This window comes from Pinus tabuliformis, chromosome X (assembly GCF_031772625.1).
Source record: "Pinus tabuliformis cultivar Carrire ecotype Pingquan chromosome X, CPIR1, whole genome shotgun sequence".
Lineage (NCBI taxonomy): Eukaryota > Viridiplantae > Streptophyta > Pinopsida > Pinales > Pinaceae > Pinus > Pinus tabuliformis.
The window spans coordinates 762,605,818-762,624,275 of record NC_142308.1 but is presented as its reverse complement, the minus strand read 5'-3'; the positions used below and the strand labels follow the sequence as shown (position 1 = coordinate 762,624,275).

At 37.5% G+C, this 18,458-nt stretch overlaps 1 protein-coding gene across 5 annotated transcripts; it reads left to right on the top strand.

Moving 5' to 3' along the window:
- Nucleotides 1–4,552: 4,552 nt before the first annotated feature.
- On the top strand, nt 4,553–13,983 carry LOC149142094 (ran-binding protein 1 homolog c-like). 5 transcript variants are annotated; one of them, XM_089447244.1, is made up of 5 exons: nt 4,553–4,888; nt 6,010–6,161; nt 6,321–6,446; nt 13,319–13,411; nt 13,584–13,715. In XM_089447244.1, exons 1-4 carry the CDS (start codon nt 4,713–4,715, stop codon nt 13,384–13,386), a joined length of 522 nt encoding a protein of 173 aa, XP_089303370.1. In that variant the 5' UTR covers nt 4,553–4,712; the 3' UTR covers nt 13,387–13,411; nt 13,584–13,715. The 5 variants fall into 5 exon arrangements, with proteins under 5 accessions (XP_089303370.1, XP_089303372.1, XP_089303371.1 ...); XM_089447245.1 differs by lacking the exon at nt 13,584–13,715 and adding an exon at nt 13,139–13,225 and having other exon boundaries at nt 4,555–4,888; nt 13,319–13,400; XM_089447246.1 differs by lacking the exons at nt 13,319–13,411; nt 13,584–13,715 and adding an exon at nt 9,178–9,819 and having other exon boundaries at nt 4,554–4,888.
- The last annotated feature ends 4,475 nt before the right edge of the window (nt 13,984–18,458 follow it).

The window sequence follows — 18,458 nt, the reverse complement described above, 5'->3', positions numbered from 1 at the left end:
AAGATAGTGAATAGTCGTGCTTGAGCCGCTATGCAAATTTGTTAACTATAGAAATGAGGTGGATTCAATCCACTTATGTGTGGTCATAAATAGTATTTCAATTGCCTTACATGTTCAACAATTGCCTCCAAATGCTGTACGACTACCTCGAAGTATCAAATAAAACAATCATGAGATGTTGGAAATATTTATCATGGATATACTACCATAGGAGTACTATCACATGGAGTCTTATGCCCAAACATTCCCTAGTCTCAACCTGTCCTTATATATGCATGTTTAGGAGCTCTTGTCCCAGCTCGTCGGCAGGGTTTGTATTCGCCAATAAAGAGTAGAACGAGGTAAGGGTGAACTAGCTATCCCCTGAACCATTCCCCCGACCAACCAATTGTTAGGCTCACAACCCGGCTAGGCAAGGTCAATTTTAGGAACAACCTAGCTAGGCGAAGTGAGAGAGTACCGTAGTTAAGCGCTGCAGGGTCAAAGAGAGAAGGTGAAGGGTTGGATGCCTCACCGATCAATGGGCTAAAGTAGGGGTTGGGTGCTTTGTCAAACCCCCCCCGCTTCTTATTCACTAGTGTCGTGTCGAGAGCAAGGAACATTCTGGAAAATTCAATATTAAGCATCAATCTGCGATGAAACAGGGGATTCCTCTATAATCGGCTATGGGCTTATCTAGAAGGGCACCTCCTGGCCTTATGACTGGCATCTACACCTCCTTCCTTCCATATGCTAAGGTCAATGGTGAAGTGGGTCTAATCTCTTGCTATGGAACTTCATGCATGGACAAGGAATCAATATCTACCTACTATGCCAAGGGGACTATTAGAAGGGTACTAAATAGGACTAAAGACTATTGGCTATTGGAATGGCTAAGTTATACTAGATCTAGATCTTTATCTCAGTAGAGAAGAGAGTAAAGAAGTGAAACGTAGAGATGCGAGTATCATATGTCTAGACGAGTATAATATGTATAGAGCTCGAAGAGAATGAAATTCTCTGAGAGTTAGCCATGGCTCAAAGAGCCTCTTTTTAGTTGTTGAATTTAATGTCGACTGCTTTCTCCTTTCCCTTATTTCCTCTCTCTTATTCTTTTTTCTTTTCTCCTTTCTCTTATTCCCCTGTCCTTTCCCCCCTCTCCCTACCCGTACCCCACCCTCGCCCGGACGGCCCTCAAGTGTGCCTTCCCCTATCCTCGCCCTATGATCGCTTACCGCTTATCTTTTTTCTTGAACTCGTACCTTTGATGGCTCCTCCGGAGAGCGTTCCGTTCTCCTGCGGTGCCGCCCCTTACCTCTTTCAGAGTAAGATAGACTTCTTTCTTCAAACAAGTAACAATTGTTTGAAAAAAAAGAACAACCAACAACACCCAAAGTACTCATACCAACTTTCTCTCCTACCGAACCGAAGCAAAGCGTAGGTAACCGACTTTCTTTCTCTCGATACGGCAACCGAAGCAAAGCGTAGGTAACCGACTTTCTTTCTCTCCTACCGAAGGTAACTACCAAAGGTAGGCATTCATCTACCGAAGGGAGGACGACAGGTAACTGACTTTCTTTCTCTCGATACGACAACACAACTACCAAAGGTAGGCATTCTTTCCGGCATCTTTCCAACTCTTGCTCTTACCTCTCTTTCCAAAGGAAGGAAGGGGGGTGTGGGGGGAAGGAAGGATCAGCTTCCTTCCCACCGCCAATGAAGGAAGGGGGTTGTAAGGAAAATATTATTAGTGCCAAATGAAAATTTATGTTAGGGGTGCTTTCACATAGTTAGTTTTGTAATTATTATAAACATCACATACATAACAACCACAAATAAAAAAAGTATGTAATATATAAGAACAAAACTAATGAAGTTGTTAGTACTAAAATGAGGCATATACTATCACATGTAATCTTAGATATACTTAGTGTGAAACACCATGACATCAATGTCTGAGCAATTTGTAAATGTGCAACAAGGGCTCAATAGGGGGCTAATATTTATTTGATAGTCACGTTCTTGGCTTTGTTGCTTCATTTGAAGGAAGGAGGACACTATTGAATTATTTCAATTACATGGTTCACACCTTCCAAGTATTAGTTAACTTGCCTAAAAAGGTTCCTAACACAAGTGATCAATGCAAATATCACCCATAGGCTACTTTTGTTCACAAAACTTAACTCTCCCACTTTATTTTTGTAAAGACCCACTAATTCAAGTGTAGCCATGGTAGTTGATGCACAACCTCATGTGCACCAAAAAACATCCCATAACCAACCTCCTCGAACCAAGCTTACCCTTCCACTCCTAACACCAAAATGTGCAACACTTATCATAGGGTCCAAGGGGTATTGTCCTTGGTGGCCTCTCATCACTATTGATAACTAGGGTTGAAATGTCACACCCCATGCTTGTGAAACATCTACATCATTTGGCACATTGAATTCCATCCATGCGCACCAAGTTCTAATGTGCATGCATGCTTATCCTATATCTGCTTATATTTAGGAATGCCAACCATGACATAACCATTACAATATCTTTCTTCTTATTCTTCTTCTTCTTATTACTATAGAAAAAAAGGACCCTTTTGTTATTCACGAGGAAGAAAAAAAGCACAAACATTGACAAAAATATTGTAACTTCTGTCATTACAATGGGTTGCCAGAAGACAAGGCATCACAACCCAGAAGAAGAGAAAAAGAAGTTGTTGTAAAACCAGGGTTTTACAATTTTTTTTTCTTCTGCAAATTATAAGACTGACTAGAAATGACAATAGCATGCAACCAAAAATTGTAGAAAGTGTATTATACAACCACGAAGAGGGCCCTACTATGAGAAAAACGAAGACAGTGACTAGAAATGACATTAGCATGTAACCAAAAATTCCCGAAAGTGTATTATACAACCATGAAGAGGCCCCTGTCAAGAGAAAAAGAAAGACATTGTATTTGAGGCTAATTGAAAGCTGAATGTAGACTCACTTGAAATTTATAGTAAGCTAGTTGATAACTAATTGAAAATTTGACTTAAAGTTGATTCATATTAGTATATGGGCATCGAATGAGAACTTTGAACTGGGTTGCCAACTAATTCATCATAATATATGTAACCTGTCTCCAGACAAATAATTCTTTTTTAGAGAGAATCTACAGTTGTATTTAGCGCCCTATGGATGTGATGGAAATTGATTTCCTAGAAGTGGTTCTTTAACTCCACAATTTTGCTTTTCCAGGAGGATAAACTTATAACTTCCAACTATGCTTTACTGTCATTTTTTTTTGGCTCCATTACAATATTTGTATGTCAACAACATGGCACACTACAACCAAGAAGATGAACAATTACATCATTAAGAGTTACAAAACCATCTTGCCATCGAATAACCAACATTAATTAAACAACCATTTAACAACATAATAGCAATTACACTATATATATATATATATATATATATATATATATATATATATATATATATATATATATATATATCACATTACACGTATAAATACCGCATTTCAATAGAAGTTAGATGAATTGCGCTAGTCCCAAAGTTTTGCTTTGACTTGAAATTAAACTCTTCTTCACTTTGTGATTTTTGTGTTATCCACTAGCATAGACCCATCTTAAATATAGATATAATATGAGCGGAGAGGGATCCAATTTCTTCATTGGCAATTATTTTTTATGAGCAAACATTATTTAAATGTTTTGTATTTTTTTTTTTTTTAGTTTTTATTTTTTTAAATTTATTTTGGCCGACACTAGCAAAATTTCAACTTTGATGATGGACAAACATCGCTGTAACCATACTAGGCTGTAGAGTGAGCTTGGCATATTCATATTATTTTCATCCTCAACATTGAGGATTGTGTAAAGCTCAGTGGAAGATGCCCCTTGGAATGATGGACAAACATGGCTGTAACCATACTAGGCTGTAGAGTGAGCTTGGCATATTCATATTATTTTCATCCTCAACATCGAAGATTGTGTAAAGCTCAGTGGAAGATGCCCCTTAGAATAGTTTTGATGCACCCAAAATGACTACCATTCTCAACCCCGCCCCATGACATTTGAACTTAAGACCTCGTAACAACTAAACCCCATACAAACCAACTACCCTACAACTTATCATGGATCAACCACAACAATACTTATTATAATAATTTAAAACCAATATTTCTAATTACTTTTCCATATTTATCTCATTTACAAACCCCTCAACCCCATCCCATTATTATTATAATAAACTCAATAATATATCACCGAGGAAAGAGTTCAAAATTGCGAAAACAAAAAACGCACAACAACCTCTGGTCCCAACATGACAACATGAATGAAGTAGGCCTCTCATGTTGGAGATGATTTAGGGGTTATTCCATGGCCTTCTCTCCCTTTGAAACCCCCAACCATCCCTGTAATAATTTATTATATTATCTTTAACGATGCTACTTTTACTCTCAATCTTTAACAGCTATCGGCCTTCCCTCTTCAAAACCCTTATATAGAGTGTTTTCTCTCCATCAACCTCAAAAACCCTTATATAGAGTGTTTTCTCTCCGTCGACCTCATTGCCCTTTGCCTTCGAAGCATTTTTGCACAGTTAAATCCTTTGTCCAAAATCCTCGGGGTTTCGCATTCGTGTCTGATATTGGGTGAGTTTCTGGCATATTTTGGATCCATCGATTTCATTCGAGCCCTCCCTCTGTGCACTATCTAGTATTGGGATGGCTGGAACTCAGGAGGATCCTGTTCTTACACGGGCATTAGATGACGATTCGAGAGAGAACGAGGATGATGCCAGAAAGGAAGAGGACACTGGAGCTCAGGTTGCACCCATTGTTAAGCTTGAGGAGGTTACTGTCACCACGGGCGAAGAAGAGGAGGATGTCCTTCTTGACATGTAAATTTCTTAATCCATGGCTATTTCATGATTTTGTTTTCTCAGTTGAAAGTTGTTCTCATGGCCTCTTCGGTGGCCCTTTTCCTGTGCACATAAATGGGACCTTGACTATAAGGAAGATGCATTTGGGCAGTTATTTACTTCTAATTTTTCTCCTTTTTAGTAAGATATGTTTTTATCGGGTTATCGATGTTTTGTTCGCCTGTTGATGATGATCGGATTTGTCATTTCAATGGGGTGCTGAAGAAACTCTATGGTAGATGCATTTAGCGGGCTATGGTTTGTTTTATTGGGTAATTAGGGTTTTGCTTTTCTGTGTATTTTGTGAGTTTCTTGTTGTTTTGATGTCCCATTGATATTTTGATCAGCATTTTTTGATCTCATTATGGTCTGTAATAATTGTTTTCCTATGTTGATAAGCTGCCGATGAAGATTTTTTCGGGGATGCATTTGATGGTTTATTTGTTATCATTGGGGGTTTTGTATTTTGACGAATCTTTTTATATTTTGTTGAACTATAGGCCATCCTTTTTTCAATGTCTTTGAAGAATCTATGATGGTTTCTCTGTTATTCTTGTTTAGTGGGGGTGTGATGGTCATTTGTTATTGTTAAGCATACGGGGTTTTGTATTTTTTGGTTTTTGGATTAGCCATTGAATACTGAATTGGGCCTATTTGATAATCTGTCTTTTGGTTATTGGCATTAGGGTGATTTGTCTTTTTATGTTGTGAGGTGGTATGATTCAGGCATATGTCTGTTTTGGTCTTCTATCAACTGTTTTCGTTGACTTTCTATGATGTTTTGAACAGGATGTTGATCATTTCTGTACTTTATGGGGATGTATGGGATGAGCATTCTTTTGTTATTAAATAGTTGATGATTTGTATTCTTACATGTTTGATGTTATTATTGAGCCTTTTTGTGGGATCCTTTTCGGTAATGTTAAGGAATATCTCCTGTGTTTTTAATAGGTCGTTGGTAATTTATCTTTGAATGCATTTGATATGGTGGGATATTGTGGATGTTACTTCTAATGGATGCCATGGGCTCTTAAAATGATCCTAATGCAGTTTCATTGTTTATTAATATTCCCATTCTTTTTATATGTTTGACCCTGCAGGAAGGCGAAGCTGTACAGGTTTGACAAGGATGGGAATCAATGGAAGGAGCGTGGTGTAGGAACAGTAAAGTTTCTTAAGCACAAGGATACTACAAAGGTTCGGATGGTCATGAGGCAATCCAAGACATTGAAAATATGTGCAAACCATTTAAGTATGTAAATTTGTTTGTTTGTTTTTTTTTTGTGTAATTTCCCCCCTGAGACTGTAATAGCTTATCTTACGTCCAAGTTTTAAGAGGCTTTCTGTGCCGAGAATTTGTGTTGATCCTTATTATCTGGATTATGTTTTTTTTTTTTTTTTTGCCTTGCAGTTCATTCCCCAATGTCACTTCAGGAGCACGCAGGTAGTGATAAAACTTGGGTCTGGCATGCAACTGATTTCTCAGATGGGGAACTGAAGGAAGAACTCTTCTGCATTCGTCTTGGCTCTGTAGACAGTGAGCACTGTTCTTAGACTCTTCTAATCCTTGTTATGATCTTTTCTTTCTGTCTTGTGTTTTTCTTTGATAAAATCAATGTTTGAGTACCTATATTCTTGGATCATTTCATTGAAGGGTTGATTTTACATATGTTCTTAGGATGCTTTTGTGCATATTATAGTGGGTTGGTAAGGGATCCCCCTCCCCAAACACCCTATCAGCATAGTTAAGACTTGAGTTTAGGGTGGCTTTAATTATCTCTGGTAATAGCAAATGATACGGAGGATTGTGCATAACCCACCCCCTTTTTGATTCCAATAAGCAGAGGTGGTCACTATGGTAATCCGATTTCAATTTGTAATTAGAAAATGGGGTCACAACTTTCCATATTTTTTGTTTTGTTTTGTCTTTTTACATCAAACAATAGTATATTTATTAGAACCATAGTCAACTAAACAAACAGGAAACAATTTATTTGACAGGTGGAAGAAGTGATAGGCTTAGAGCAATTGAATTGTAGGCCATGCTTCTTGACAAATTGATGAACAGATGTCTCCTTACTTGAGATTTAGGTTGGCACCATGGCACCATCCTGTCCATCATTATACACTAATCTTGTCATTATCTTCTTCACTGTGAATGACTGGCCTGTTCCCTGCAAATAGATCTGGGCATAGAGGAGCCAATCCAAGAACAGTAATCTCTAGCACAAGACAATATTAATGATCTAAATACCTAATCCTGAAGCTTGAGTTTGATTTTTCTCTACTGGTTCTGAATCTCTGATTGAGAATCTCCCACTCGTCATTATCAAACCTTCTCCTTCATCATTGGCATCAACTGCACTGCTGAGGTACTTTGGTTGGTTGTCATTGGACTTGAGAGCTTGAAGTTTCAAATGATTATAGTAACAGACAGCCAGAAAAGCCAGTCCACACCCACTCAAGTTTATGACTGTAACCTTTTCATTTATTGCAGACACAGATTATGTTATGAGCAGCCAGTCCTTGACAAGACCAGCAACATTCATAGTCAAGGCTAAAGTCTTTCCTATCAGAAGAAACACTGCAAGATTAAGAGCCAAGGCACAAGCAGAAATGTCATGTAATCCAAATCAAAGGAAGAGACCCTGATTATCAGAAATGGGTATTCTACTAAGGCCCAGGGGGTGCTGAGAAAAACAAGGCAACAAGGAGCAACAAAGATGTGATGGGATTCAACTTAATCCCTTTTGATGTTCGTGGAATTTGTATGAGAACCAATTGGGTAGTCTCACATGCAACTGCACTTAACTGGAGAATCACCTCCCATGCATTCATCTTGGCCTCCCCATAAGCTGAAATAGTAACTCCAATGGATATGGCCAACATATTGGCCTCGGGCTCACCTTTATAAGCTTCTTTCTTCAGGGAAACCACAATCAAATACACAACAATGGGAATTAGAGCTTTCGGCATTTGAAATAATGATACTGAGAGGAAAACATAGGCATAATTTGAAAACCAGAGACCCAAAGAATACACTTATCAATACTATGGGTTCAACGAGCTTGAAGACTCTTACAATAGCAACAGCCAGTGTTGAGTAGAAGGCCATGTGAATCATGGTGGGACTGATCACACTAAAGTTGTCAAGCAATGGCAACTCCAATGGATATGGCTAACATATTGGCCATGGCCTCGCCTTTATAAGATTCTTTCTTCAGGGGAACTGCAATCGAATGCATATCAAATGGGCACAAGAGCTTTCAACATTTGAAATATCGATACTTTGAGAGACATGCACCAAGGGCTGCATCATTTAGGATTTGTACTCAGTTTAGGTGTCATATTCAAGGGGAAGTTGTTATGCTTTCCACCACTTCATAGATTGTTAGAGTGATGAAACAAAAGAGGCTCCCTCTTGAGGCTAGATTATGTCATTCATGTCAGCTGTGTTGTTGATGTCCTAGCTCAGCCAGGTCTTGCCAAAACTCTGTTGAGGTTCAAAATTTATTATAAACTGAAATGTCTTCACAAGAATTGACCTCATAAAATGCCATAATCACAAGATATGCCATACATGGCTATGATTATGGCTCGCAAGACCCTTAGACTTTGAGCAATGAGGCTTGCAACATCACTTATGATTATGCACTCTACAATTCTGTGACCAGTTGAATGTCAAGCAATTGAACCGTGATTTAAATCCTATTTTGTCAGCAATAAGTACTATACTTTGTCTTTATTTAGTGTAGAGAACCAAGCACTTATTCTGCTCATCTATAGAAGGGACAATGGTTGTTTGCCTATGAGGTATAAGGAAATCCTATAAGGAATACCCTAGGTGCCCTTCCTTCGGTACATCTGGTAGTTAGCTAAAAGTGGTTTTTCATGACTCCAGTTCTATTTTCAGTGGGTGGCTTGGCACCATTTTTAGAAAGGAGGTGCAAAGGAGCTGCCTAACTTAATTTGGGTGATTTTAAAATTCCTCTTTGTTAAATTTGGAAAACTTGAAGTTTGGGAAATGTTTATTTTGTATTTATGACAAAGTTGACCCCGTTGATTAGTTTGCAACTTTACATGTGAGATGGAACTTTATTATTGAACAAGAAAGCTGATTTTGAATTCTTATTTGTTGAGACAAATTAGTTAGTAATGGAATTCTAGCTGATTGCATGAGTTTTTGTTTACTTATGAAGAGATCAAGCTACTTATTGCAATGGTTTAGTGGAAGCCATATTTATGGTTGTTATCGGGCAATTTTGCAGCATTTTCCTCACTTCAGCCACTCAACAACAGTTAGATTTTGCATGAATAGGCCACCCACGTTTGGGAATTTGGGGAGCTATAAGAGAACACTGAATGGCATTATTTTCTAGAGTTTTCTCAGTGAGCAGTCAACGTTCTCTTCCATCCTTCCTTTCTCTCATTGCTGCCTACATCTCTGTGCAGTGCATACTATTGCAATCATTCTCATATTTTATCTCCATGATGCAAACAATCTTTTGACTAATACAGTGATGGAGTTTGACCATGCAGTTTCTTTACAGCTCTCCAAATTCGATGGTTGAACAGTGTTGTATGTTGCAGTAGTGTGAATGACCTAAGTGCCTGTACTTTGAAGATTTTTATCACTTAAAAGTGCACAACCATCTTTTCTTCTTTCATATTTGGTGGTCGTGGACTGGGATTTTGCATATTATTTGATCTTATAAGTTTCTTGTGTCCTTGGATGCTTACACATATATCAATGAAAACTACTTTCTGTGCTGATCACTCATATTGACCAAGCATATGCTTCCAAGTGCTGAAAGTGCATGAACACGAGGGACACCCTCCTGACTGGAGAAATGACAGTCCAAACAGAGGAGTAATTAGCTGTGACCTTAGGCTAATTAGTAATTTCTCATAGTTGTTTCTTAGTTTTGCACAAATCAGATCAGAGAGAGAACACTTCCCAATACATAGTATTAAAAATTATAAGATGAAGTTTGAATTTAACAAAGTCAAAGGATGAACCGAAGTCTTGGATAGCTAACGTAGATCTGACACCTTCATGAGACAGAAATCAAAATGCATGGACAGAGACTACTAGGAGCTTTCCAGAATATTTCCAATCTAGCTCATGCATGGACGAGCACAAATTCTCTTCAACAAGAGAATGTGCAAGTTAATTAATCTTCAGTAAGTTGACTACATGTGGATGAGATATAGTGAATTATCTACAAGTTGAAAGGTTATTTAGCAAATGTATGCTAAAAACATGTGGATATGGATTAGCTTAATCTCCAAGCTAGGTTACAACTGAATGTACATCATGGGGGGTAAACATGCAAGGGTCACTTGATTGTCAACATCCATATACAAGGAATTTATATCACCCACCTGAGAATCGGGCAAATTGAAAATCACTGATATGTCGATGTTGCATAAGGAGAACACATATTGCCCTATTTCTAGCTAGAGGCCCCATTATAGTCAAGGTTTGCATTTTCAAGACTACAGGGATTTCAATTTTCATTCACAAGAAAATTTGTCCCATTTTCTTACCAGAATATGCATTGAGAAGAGAGGTTGAACCGGTGCCCCTTATTCCATGCCTAATCATCAAGCCCAAAATAACACATGCTTTTCTTGGTGGAAAACATCACTTGTGGATGACAATTTAGCAGAAGCATGAAAAACCATGTGAATGGGATTATCGTGCACCCAGATAACTAAAAAACAAATAAGTCTATCAAGGATTGTGCAGACGGAACTTGGAAGCAGTTGGAAAAATCATTGTTAGGACTCGAAAGGCCCCAAACATCTAAAAAGGTTGTGAAGGCTTTAGGGAACAAAGCATGATGCTACAATTCCAACACCAGAAGTCAATAAAACGTTTTTTTCTCTTTTACAATGTCATGAAGATCGTAACCTCGAATACTAGAAGAGGTAAGCCAGAAAATAAGGGTAGAGCTCTATAAAAAGAAGCTAATATTTGACAAGCCTGACATTGTGTTTGTCTAATAAACAAAGTTGTCAAGTGAAGCAATTGAAATGGTATATTTGAAAAAACACAAAAGATAGAAGAAAACAATGGGCAGAGTATATGGCCTTCTGATATGGTGGGATCAATACAAATTTTGTACAAGTATATGTAGGGAGATTATGGGTAAGCTAAGACTTCTCCTCGAGCATTGGAACTTGTAATTTTATGTAACCAATGTCTATGGAACTAATTTAGCTGTTTCAAAACCTATCTATTGGAAACTCTTGTAATAAGAAATGAAGAACTATTGCAATTACCCTGTAGAGGCTTTAATAACACCTGATATTCTGGTTAGTGATTTTATTGGACCTCATGTGCATATCCTACATGCACAGGATGGACTATTCATATGTTACAGGGTATTATTCTTATTATTTAGGGTGCACATCTTCAGGTGCTCAAGAACGATTACTAGAACAGTCAGTTAATTCTGCAATTTAAAGGATGAAAAAGGAGGTTATAGGAGTCTAGTTTTGGTTCTCATCCACAATGTCACACTAGTCTGCCTGGGCATGGTTCTCATGGTTTAATAGTGACTTGAGGAGTCATAATACCACAGATCACTAAACACGAACAGCTTAGGTAGCCCAAGGACAATAGCCATCTTTACACATTAATTAACAGGTCTTACATTAATTATCCTAGGGGGTTTTAATACTTCCAAATGCTTAAAAAACAGTTAGCAGAGCATTCACATTACACATTCCAGCAATCTTTTCTATAAACCAACCAAATGCAGTCAGGAGAGCCCTCCTTTTAAACTATACAACCTTATTGTTAGTATGATCAACCTTATTTTAATATATAGTGTGACAAACCGTATGTGACAGGTAGGTGGAAAACTTTTCTCGCAATTGACTAAGCGACGTCCTGCGAGCCAGACTTGAGATGGAAACCCTCGTCAGAAGTATATGCTTGGCTCTTTTCCAAACAAATGAAGAGTCAATGAGGTTTTGTGTAATCACTTTTGGTATCGTATTGGGTTATTGTTAGAAGCGATAATTGGATTCGGATTCTCATCGAGTGAGTTGTTCTGCTTTCTCAATTTGAGAGGGTTTGTTTGGAGGGAAAAACGAAAGAGGAAATACAAGAATAGTGAGGGGAAAGATGCAGAGGAAGAGGATTGAGAACATCGCCAGCAGGCAGACTACATTTTCCAAACGTAGGTGGATTGCTGAAGAAAGCTTACGAGCTCTCGGTGCTCTGCACTGCAGAAGTTGAACTTGTGATTTTCTCCCCAGCAGGAAAGCTCTATGAACTTGTTTTTTAGTGAAAATCCTACTATTTTGATTCTAATAATCATGGCTATGCAAACCTCATGAGATTCTTACTAATAACCCCGGTGGTGCAAGCCCTAGTAAGCTCGATGTTGAAAAACTTAGTGTAAAACCTCCAAATCGCTGGTTTTGTTGTAGTGCTTATTGGAGAGTATATAAAAAATTTCACACCTTTTTATGAGACATGGGAGGAAAACATGTTAAAGATTTTTAATAAATATAAAATTTCCAAAATGATGCTAGTTACGTGTGATTCTTGTTTCATTGTTTGTGATTATGAAAAATGAAACTCAATGTTTTTTCATTAGTGCACACATATTTCATTATATAATTGCATATAGAAAAATCATTCCAGAGCCGATAACAATAAAAGTGAAGAATTTATGGTCCAACGTTATATTTAAGGGAGATGTTTAAGGATGACGTTTGAATTTTGTTTTTCATTTTAAGACATTTGGAGCAAATATTAGGAAGGACTTTGAGAAAGGATTGTCCTTGATTTTCGAAAATGGAGTTGTTCCTTTCCAGCCATATGCCCCAAGTGACCATCAAAGGGAGAGCTCATATGTTTTTTGGATGTTTTCTTTATAGCCATTTTTTTACACATATCCATAGAGTCCCCATGCCATTGATGTGAATTACTTGTTCGGTTTTTTTTTAACCAAAATTTTTAACCAAACAAGAAAAATTAAAAAAATGCCTCAAGATCAAAGACTGAAACAAAGACCTATTGACATACCTTTTAAAGTATGGAAAGAACTTGTAAAATCATATGAGAAGTTGGATGCACAAAGAAAAGCCGGCAATGAGAGCATTCAGGTATTGAATTTTTCATTAAACATTATTTAGAATGTATTAATACTTATAAGTATCTTAGACATGTATTTGTGTGAAAATAAATTGAATTGGTTTATGTTTAAGGACAAGGCATCCAAGGCGAGGTTAACCAAGACAAAAGTCACTCATCGTAGTGGCCAGAAAGGTTTAAAAGCACCGATAACAACCTTTGTAAGTATATTAAACATGTGATATTTTTTTAATAAATTTTGTACTAGAAGAAAGTCATTGTTATCTAATTTCTCCCTATTTACTGATTGATAGGAACTAAAATATGGAAGACCTCCAAATCATTTGGAAAAGGAGGTGCTGCAGCAAAAGAGATGGGTTGAATTTGTTGTTTGGATGGAATCTATGGTATGTAATCTTAGTTGGATTTCCAATATACTTTTAAACCATATTTTCATTTTATTTTTTAGTACTATTAGATATTATATCTTACCTCATTTTATGGTTAACATTGTATAACAAAAACATGCGTTGTGTTATGTAATTAATACTAACATGTAATATTGATTTTTTTTGTCAGAATGCTATAGGTAATGATTGCCAAGACGATGATCCAAATTATGTTCAACATATATCAGGAGATGATGAGGATGAGGATGAGGATGATGGTGGTGAAGGAGGAGATGATGATGATAGTTGCGGTGTTGGTGATGATGTGGATCAGAGTAATGAGGATGGTCAAGATGATCATGAGGATGATCTTGGTGGTGGTAGCTAGGCATGCACATGCATTGTTTTTTATGAAGAAATTATTGTGTAGAATGACATTGTTATGTTTAGATGGGTGTTGTGAATTTACCCTATATCAATGAGACATTTTGATTTTGTAATCATACGATGAGTTTGATTTATGTATGTTGTTAATTTATCGTAGAATAACGATATTCATGAAATATTTTGATTTTTTAATCATATTTGAATTTTACTTGTTTTGATTAAAAATAATACTGATTTTATTAGTATTATGTTGCTATTTTATACATGTTTTGAAAATTGTTAATGACACATTGTTATTTTTTTGGATGGATGTTGTCAATTTCTCTTAAATTTCTTTACAAATGATTTTGAATTGTGATATCTGCTTTAATGATATTTAGAAACTATCATATATTTCACTATGAATCTATAAAGGGGGTCATATATGTAAAGAAAAATATACTCTATATAAGAAGTCAAATGCGGATGTAACCATGGATGCACAATTGAAAGTAAAATTGGATGTTAAACTAGGAATTAATACAAAATGCAAACAATTGACATACAAAGTGTTTTAAATTAGAAGTGAAAAATTGTGCAATAGTTGACACAAAGAAGGGGACAAAACATGGCATACAAAAGGATATCAAATTGGGCAAAAACAAGGACACATAAATGGGCACCAAATTAGATGCAAAAAAAGACAACAACTAGATGTAAAATAAGATGCAAAGTTGAGCATTAAAAAGAAGCAAAAAACGTTACAAATTAATATGCCAAATGATGATGCAAATAATGGTGTAAATTTGGGATGCAAACTTGGGTGCAAAAAAGGAAAAAAAAAATGTAAGAAAAGACATAAAACAAGATGCAAAATGGGGCTGAAAAAAGGTGAAACCAAGGATGCCATATTGGATGTAAAAAATGATTCCTAATCACATGCAAATTTAGGCTCGAACTCAGACACAAAATTATATGCAAATGTGGACAGAAAATGAGGCAAAAAAATATGCAACTTTGGATGGTGAAAACGATGTAAAACTAGACAACAAAAAAAATGCAAAATTGGATGAAAAAGTCAGTGTAAATAATGGTGCAACATTGGACACAAGTAGACACAAAAAAATGGTGCGAAAAGGGGCATAAAATAGCTTAAAATTGGGTGCAAAACTTGGTGCAAAAACAAATACAAAAATAGACGTAAAAAATGACTCTAAATTGAATGTACCATTAGACACAAAATAAGATGCAAAGGTGGACACAACACATGACTCAACATAAGATGCAAATATAAATGCAAATTTGGATGCTCAAAATGATGTAACATTAGATGCAAGAGATGGTGTTAAAAATGATGCAAAATTGGATGAAACAAATGACGCAAAATATGGTGCAAAATGAGATGGGAAAAATGGAGACAAATCAAACGTAAATGTGGATGTAAAAAATGGTCCAAAAAAAGATGCAAAAATGGGCACAAAAATGGATGCAAAATTTGGTGCTAAATCAAATTCAACACATGGTGCAAAGATAGGCACCAAAGCTGGTGCAAAAATAGAAGCAAAAACTAGTGTAAGACTAGATACAAAACCTAGCGTAAGACTAGATGCAAAAACTGACACAAAATGGATGCATAAAAAGACGTTAAATTGGATTCAAAATACAGTGTAAACTTGATGCAAATGATGGTGCAAAAATGGAAGCAAAGAATGACACAAAATAGGAAGCAAAAGAGAATGAAAAATAGATGCAAAAAATGACACAAAACTAGAAGCAAAACCTGTCATAAAATAAGATGCAAATCTTGGTTCAAAATTTGACGTAAAAAATGATGCATAGTTTGGTGTAAAAAATGATGCAAAATCTAGCATGAAAAAGGATGCAAAATCAGGTGCAAAAAAGGACGCTTTAAAAATTGTACAATAGAGCCAGATTTAGCGCCAAGTTGCTCATCACAATTACAAAAAAAATGCACTAAAATCTGGCGCTAAATCTGGCGCAAATCACTGGTTTTGTTGTAGTGTATAGACATTTTTGGGCACTACAACCCCAATCATATATGTCCATAAACCAAGGGCTTCTGAGTCCCTAAAAGTGTTGTTTCATTCCCTAAAGGAACAAGGTCAGCTGATTACATCATCTGCCAGAAGTTCTCCACAGAAAACTGCTCTGAACTGGTCAAAACTGGACCATATAGGTTGCTCAGTGCTAAGGGTGCGATGCATCTCACCTGCCTAGTGTAAAAGGTGCGATGCATACTGGAAATCCGTTCTGTAGGGTGCGATGGGTGAGAATGGACAAATGGCAGAGACAGTTTACGAGGTGGATGATCATGGAATCTTCCAGAAACTTCTCCTATGACACTTGCCTCTCTGAATTCGCCCAGGGATGAGTAAGAGATCATCAATATCCAAGTGGAATCAAGAACTATCAGAGAGAAAACACTAATCAAAAACCAAGAAGTTGACTCACCTCCTGTTAGCTACCTATACCAATAGGTTTCATATTTCATGATTGGCAAGGAAAGGTCCGAATATGCTCTGCTTTGATGATACAAAGATCCCATATTTCCATGAGGAGACTAGGTTTGTATATAGCTTGATGTGGACTCAATTTTGATGGATGGTCCAACAGCCTAATCTGGATCATGCCATGTTTTAAATTTTTCAGCTGTAGAATAGAGAAAGAAGTCTGTCCAAACTGTTTAATCTTGGCAGACAAGTAGTTTAGGTAGAGAAGAAAGGCTCCCAACTGCTTAATCTGGGACCTTGGAAGAAATAAGGGTAGAAGTAGATAGAAAAACAAAAGAAAAAAGCCAAAGAAAAGAAAAGGCAATTAAGGGTTTGCAAGCCTAAGTGCACCCTCCAAGAAGAAACAAAAAATGCTAGGCAAGTAGATGGGTAAGCAGATGAGGTTGCAGAGATGTCATTTCTTACAAATTGCATATGGGTTAGCCTTGTTCACAAAGCAAAATCAATGAATTGAGAAGGTGTTCTTCTCCATCAGGTGGCAGCATAGCAAAGAAGCATGTCTAACCTCCCTTCTTCCCCTCTTCCCATTCATAACTAACATCCCATCATCAGTTGAGATTCATGGAAGAATTGATGGTTTTATGGTGGTTTTAGTCCTATTAGAAGCCACATTTCTTGTCTAAAACTCTTTTCATTTTGATCTACTCCCTAAGCTAAGTTATTTTCAAATAAACTTAGTGTTATCTCCCCTCATCCACTCCTTTCATCCATATTAACCCTAACTCTATTATATAATTCCCCTATGTTACCCTTTCCCCTAGTATTATAACACCATGGTGTATAAACCCCAAGCATTGTATAAATACCCCTCCCCTTGGCATTATAGCCATATGTTCTCTGTTAGGGATCAAAATGACATCTGGTCACTTTGATAAACCTAAGCCAAACCCCCTCCCATCTTCTGAATCCATTTGGCCCATTAAAACCTTCATTTGCTAAAGAAAACCTTATAAAAGACCTTGTTCTACCTATACCCGCTTCATTTTGCAAGTGACACACCAAAAACCCACTTTTGGCACTTATCCAAAGTATTGGCGCATGTTATATTATTTTCAAAATACATTGAAAAAACATTACAAATCACCGCATCCCACATATGTCTGCCAAGCACAAATCCCGAAAGAAGTATTATTTTAATCACCCGCCCCCTTCCGTATTGACCGATCACTTCATTGACCCGTCAACCGTCCGATCGAGCGCTTTAGATCGGATGGCCATGATGCATATCAGGTTGGGCCCGACGTCCGACAGTTAGCACCCGAGAAACTGTCAGAGGGTGACGTCAGGCCTCTGCCATGCTTCGCCCTCACAATTTCTCGGGTTGCCCTCTGACAAAACCAGCGCCGTATGGTAGGCGGTCCGAGAAAACCGTTACCGCTTTTTCTGTTTACCACTGGTTTTGCCATGCCCTCGTCATCGTCGTGTCATCACCGCATCATCACCACGTCACTGCCACCCCGTCGCCGCATCAGCTCCTTCGTCCGCCCCCGCGCCGATATGTCCGCCACCTCACTATCCCCGTGGACCAATCATAGCTCGCCACATCACCCGATGACGTCATGCTGACGTCATCCGACCTTGACCCCACCTAATGACGTCATGCTGACGTCATCCAAAAGAGCGCCAATATGCCAAAAATCCATATTTAGGCCAATTTTCGCGTTTTTTCATACTTTTGCCAAATTTGCTGTTGCTTTCTCTGCATGGTATTTTCACGTCCAAGCTTGCACCACCCTGCTGAAATCGATTGGGAGACCTCCAGCGCGCCATTTCTACATAGATTCTTGACCGTTGCTCGTTGTTTAACAGGTATTTACCCTTGTAAATCATTCATATGCCTAATTTGTCTGTGAATTCCCTCTGAAAAGCTTAAAAACACCAAAACTTACAGAATTGCTGGTGAAATTCCTGTGTTTAGCCCCCATTCACAACTGTGAGGTCGAAAAGCACCAGCTGAACCATTGTTTGCCCACATTTTCATAAGAAACTATACTCTGTTCGCGCAATCGCGAACCAATCACTCAAACTGTACATACCTGCTAAAAGAGACAGATTGATACCAGACATTGGTCTAATTTACACTTCAAAGCAATATTTCAAATACTGCAGCTGTTCATCTGCCCTCTATTCCTTGAAATTCACACTTCTATTGTAAAGAAACTCCTCCG

Coding starts and splice junctions, on each gene's coding strand:
- LOC149142094 (XM_089447244.1), top strand. CDS start 4,713: ATGGCTGGAACTCAGGAGGATCCTGTTCTTACACGGGCATTAGATGAC. Junction 6,162..6,320: donor AATATGTGCAAACCATTTAA/GTATGTAAATTT, acceptor TTTGCCTTGCAG/TTCATTCCCCAATGTCACTT. Junction 6,447..13,318: donor TCGTCTTGGCTCTGTAGACA/GTGAGCACTGTT, acceptor ACTGATTGATAG/GAACTAAAATATGGAAGACC.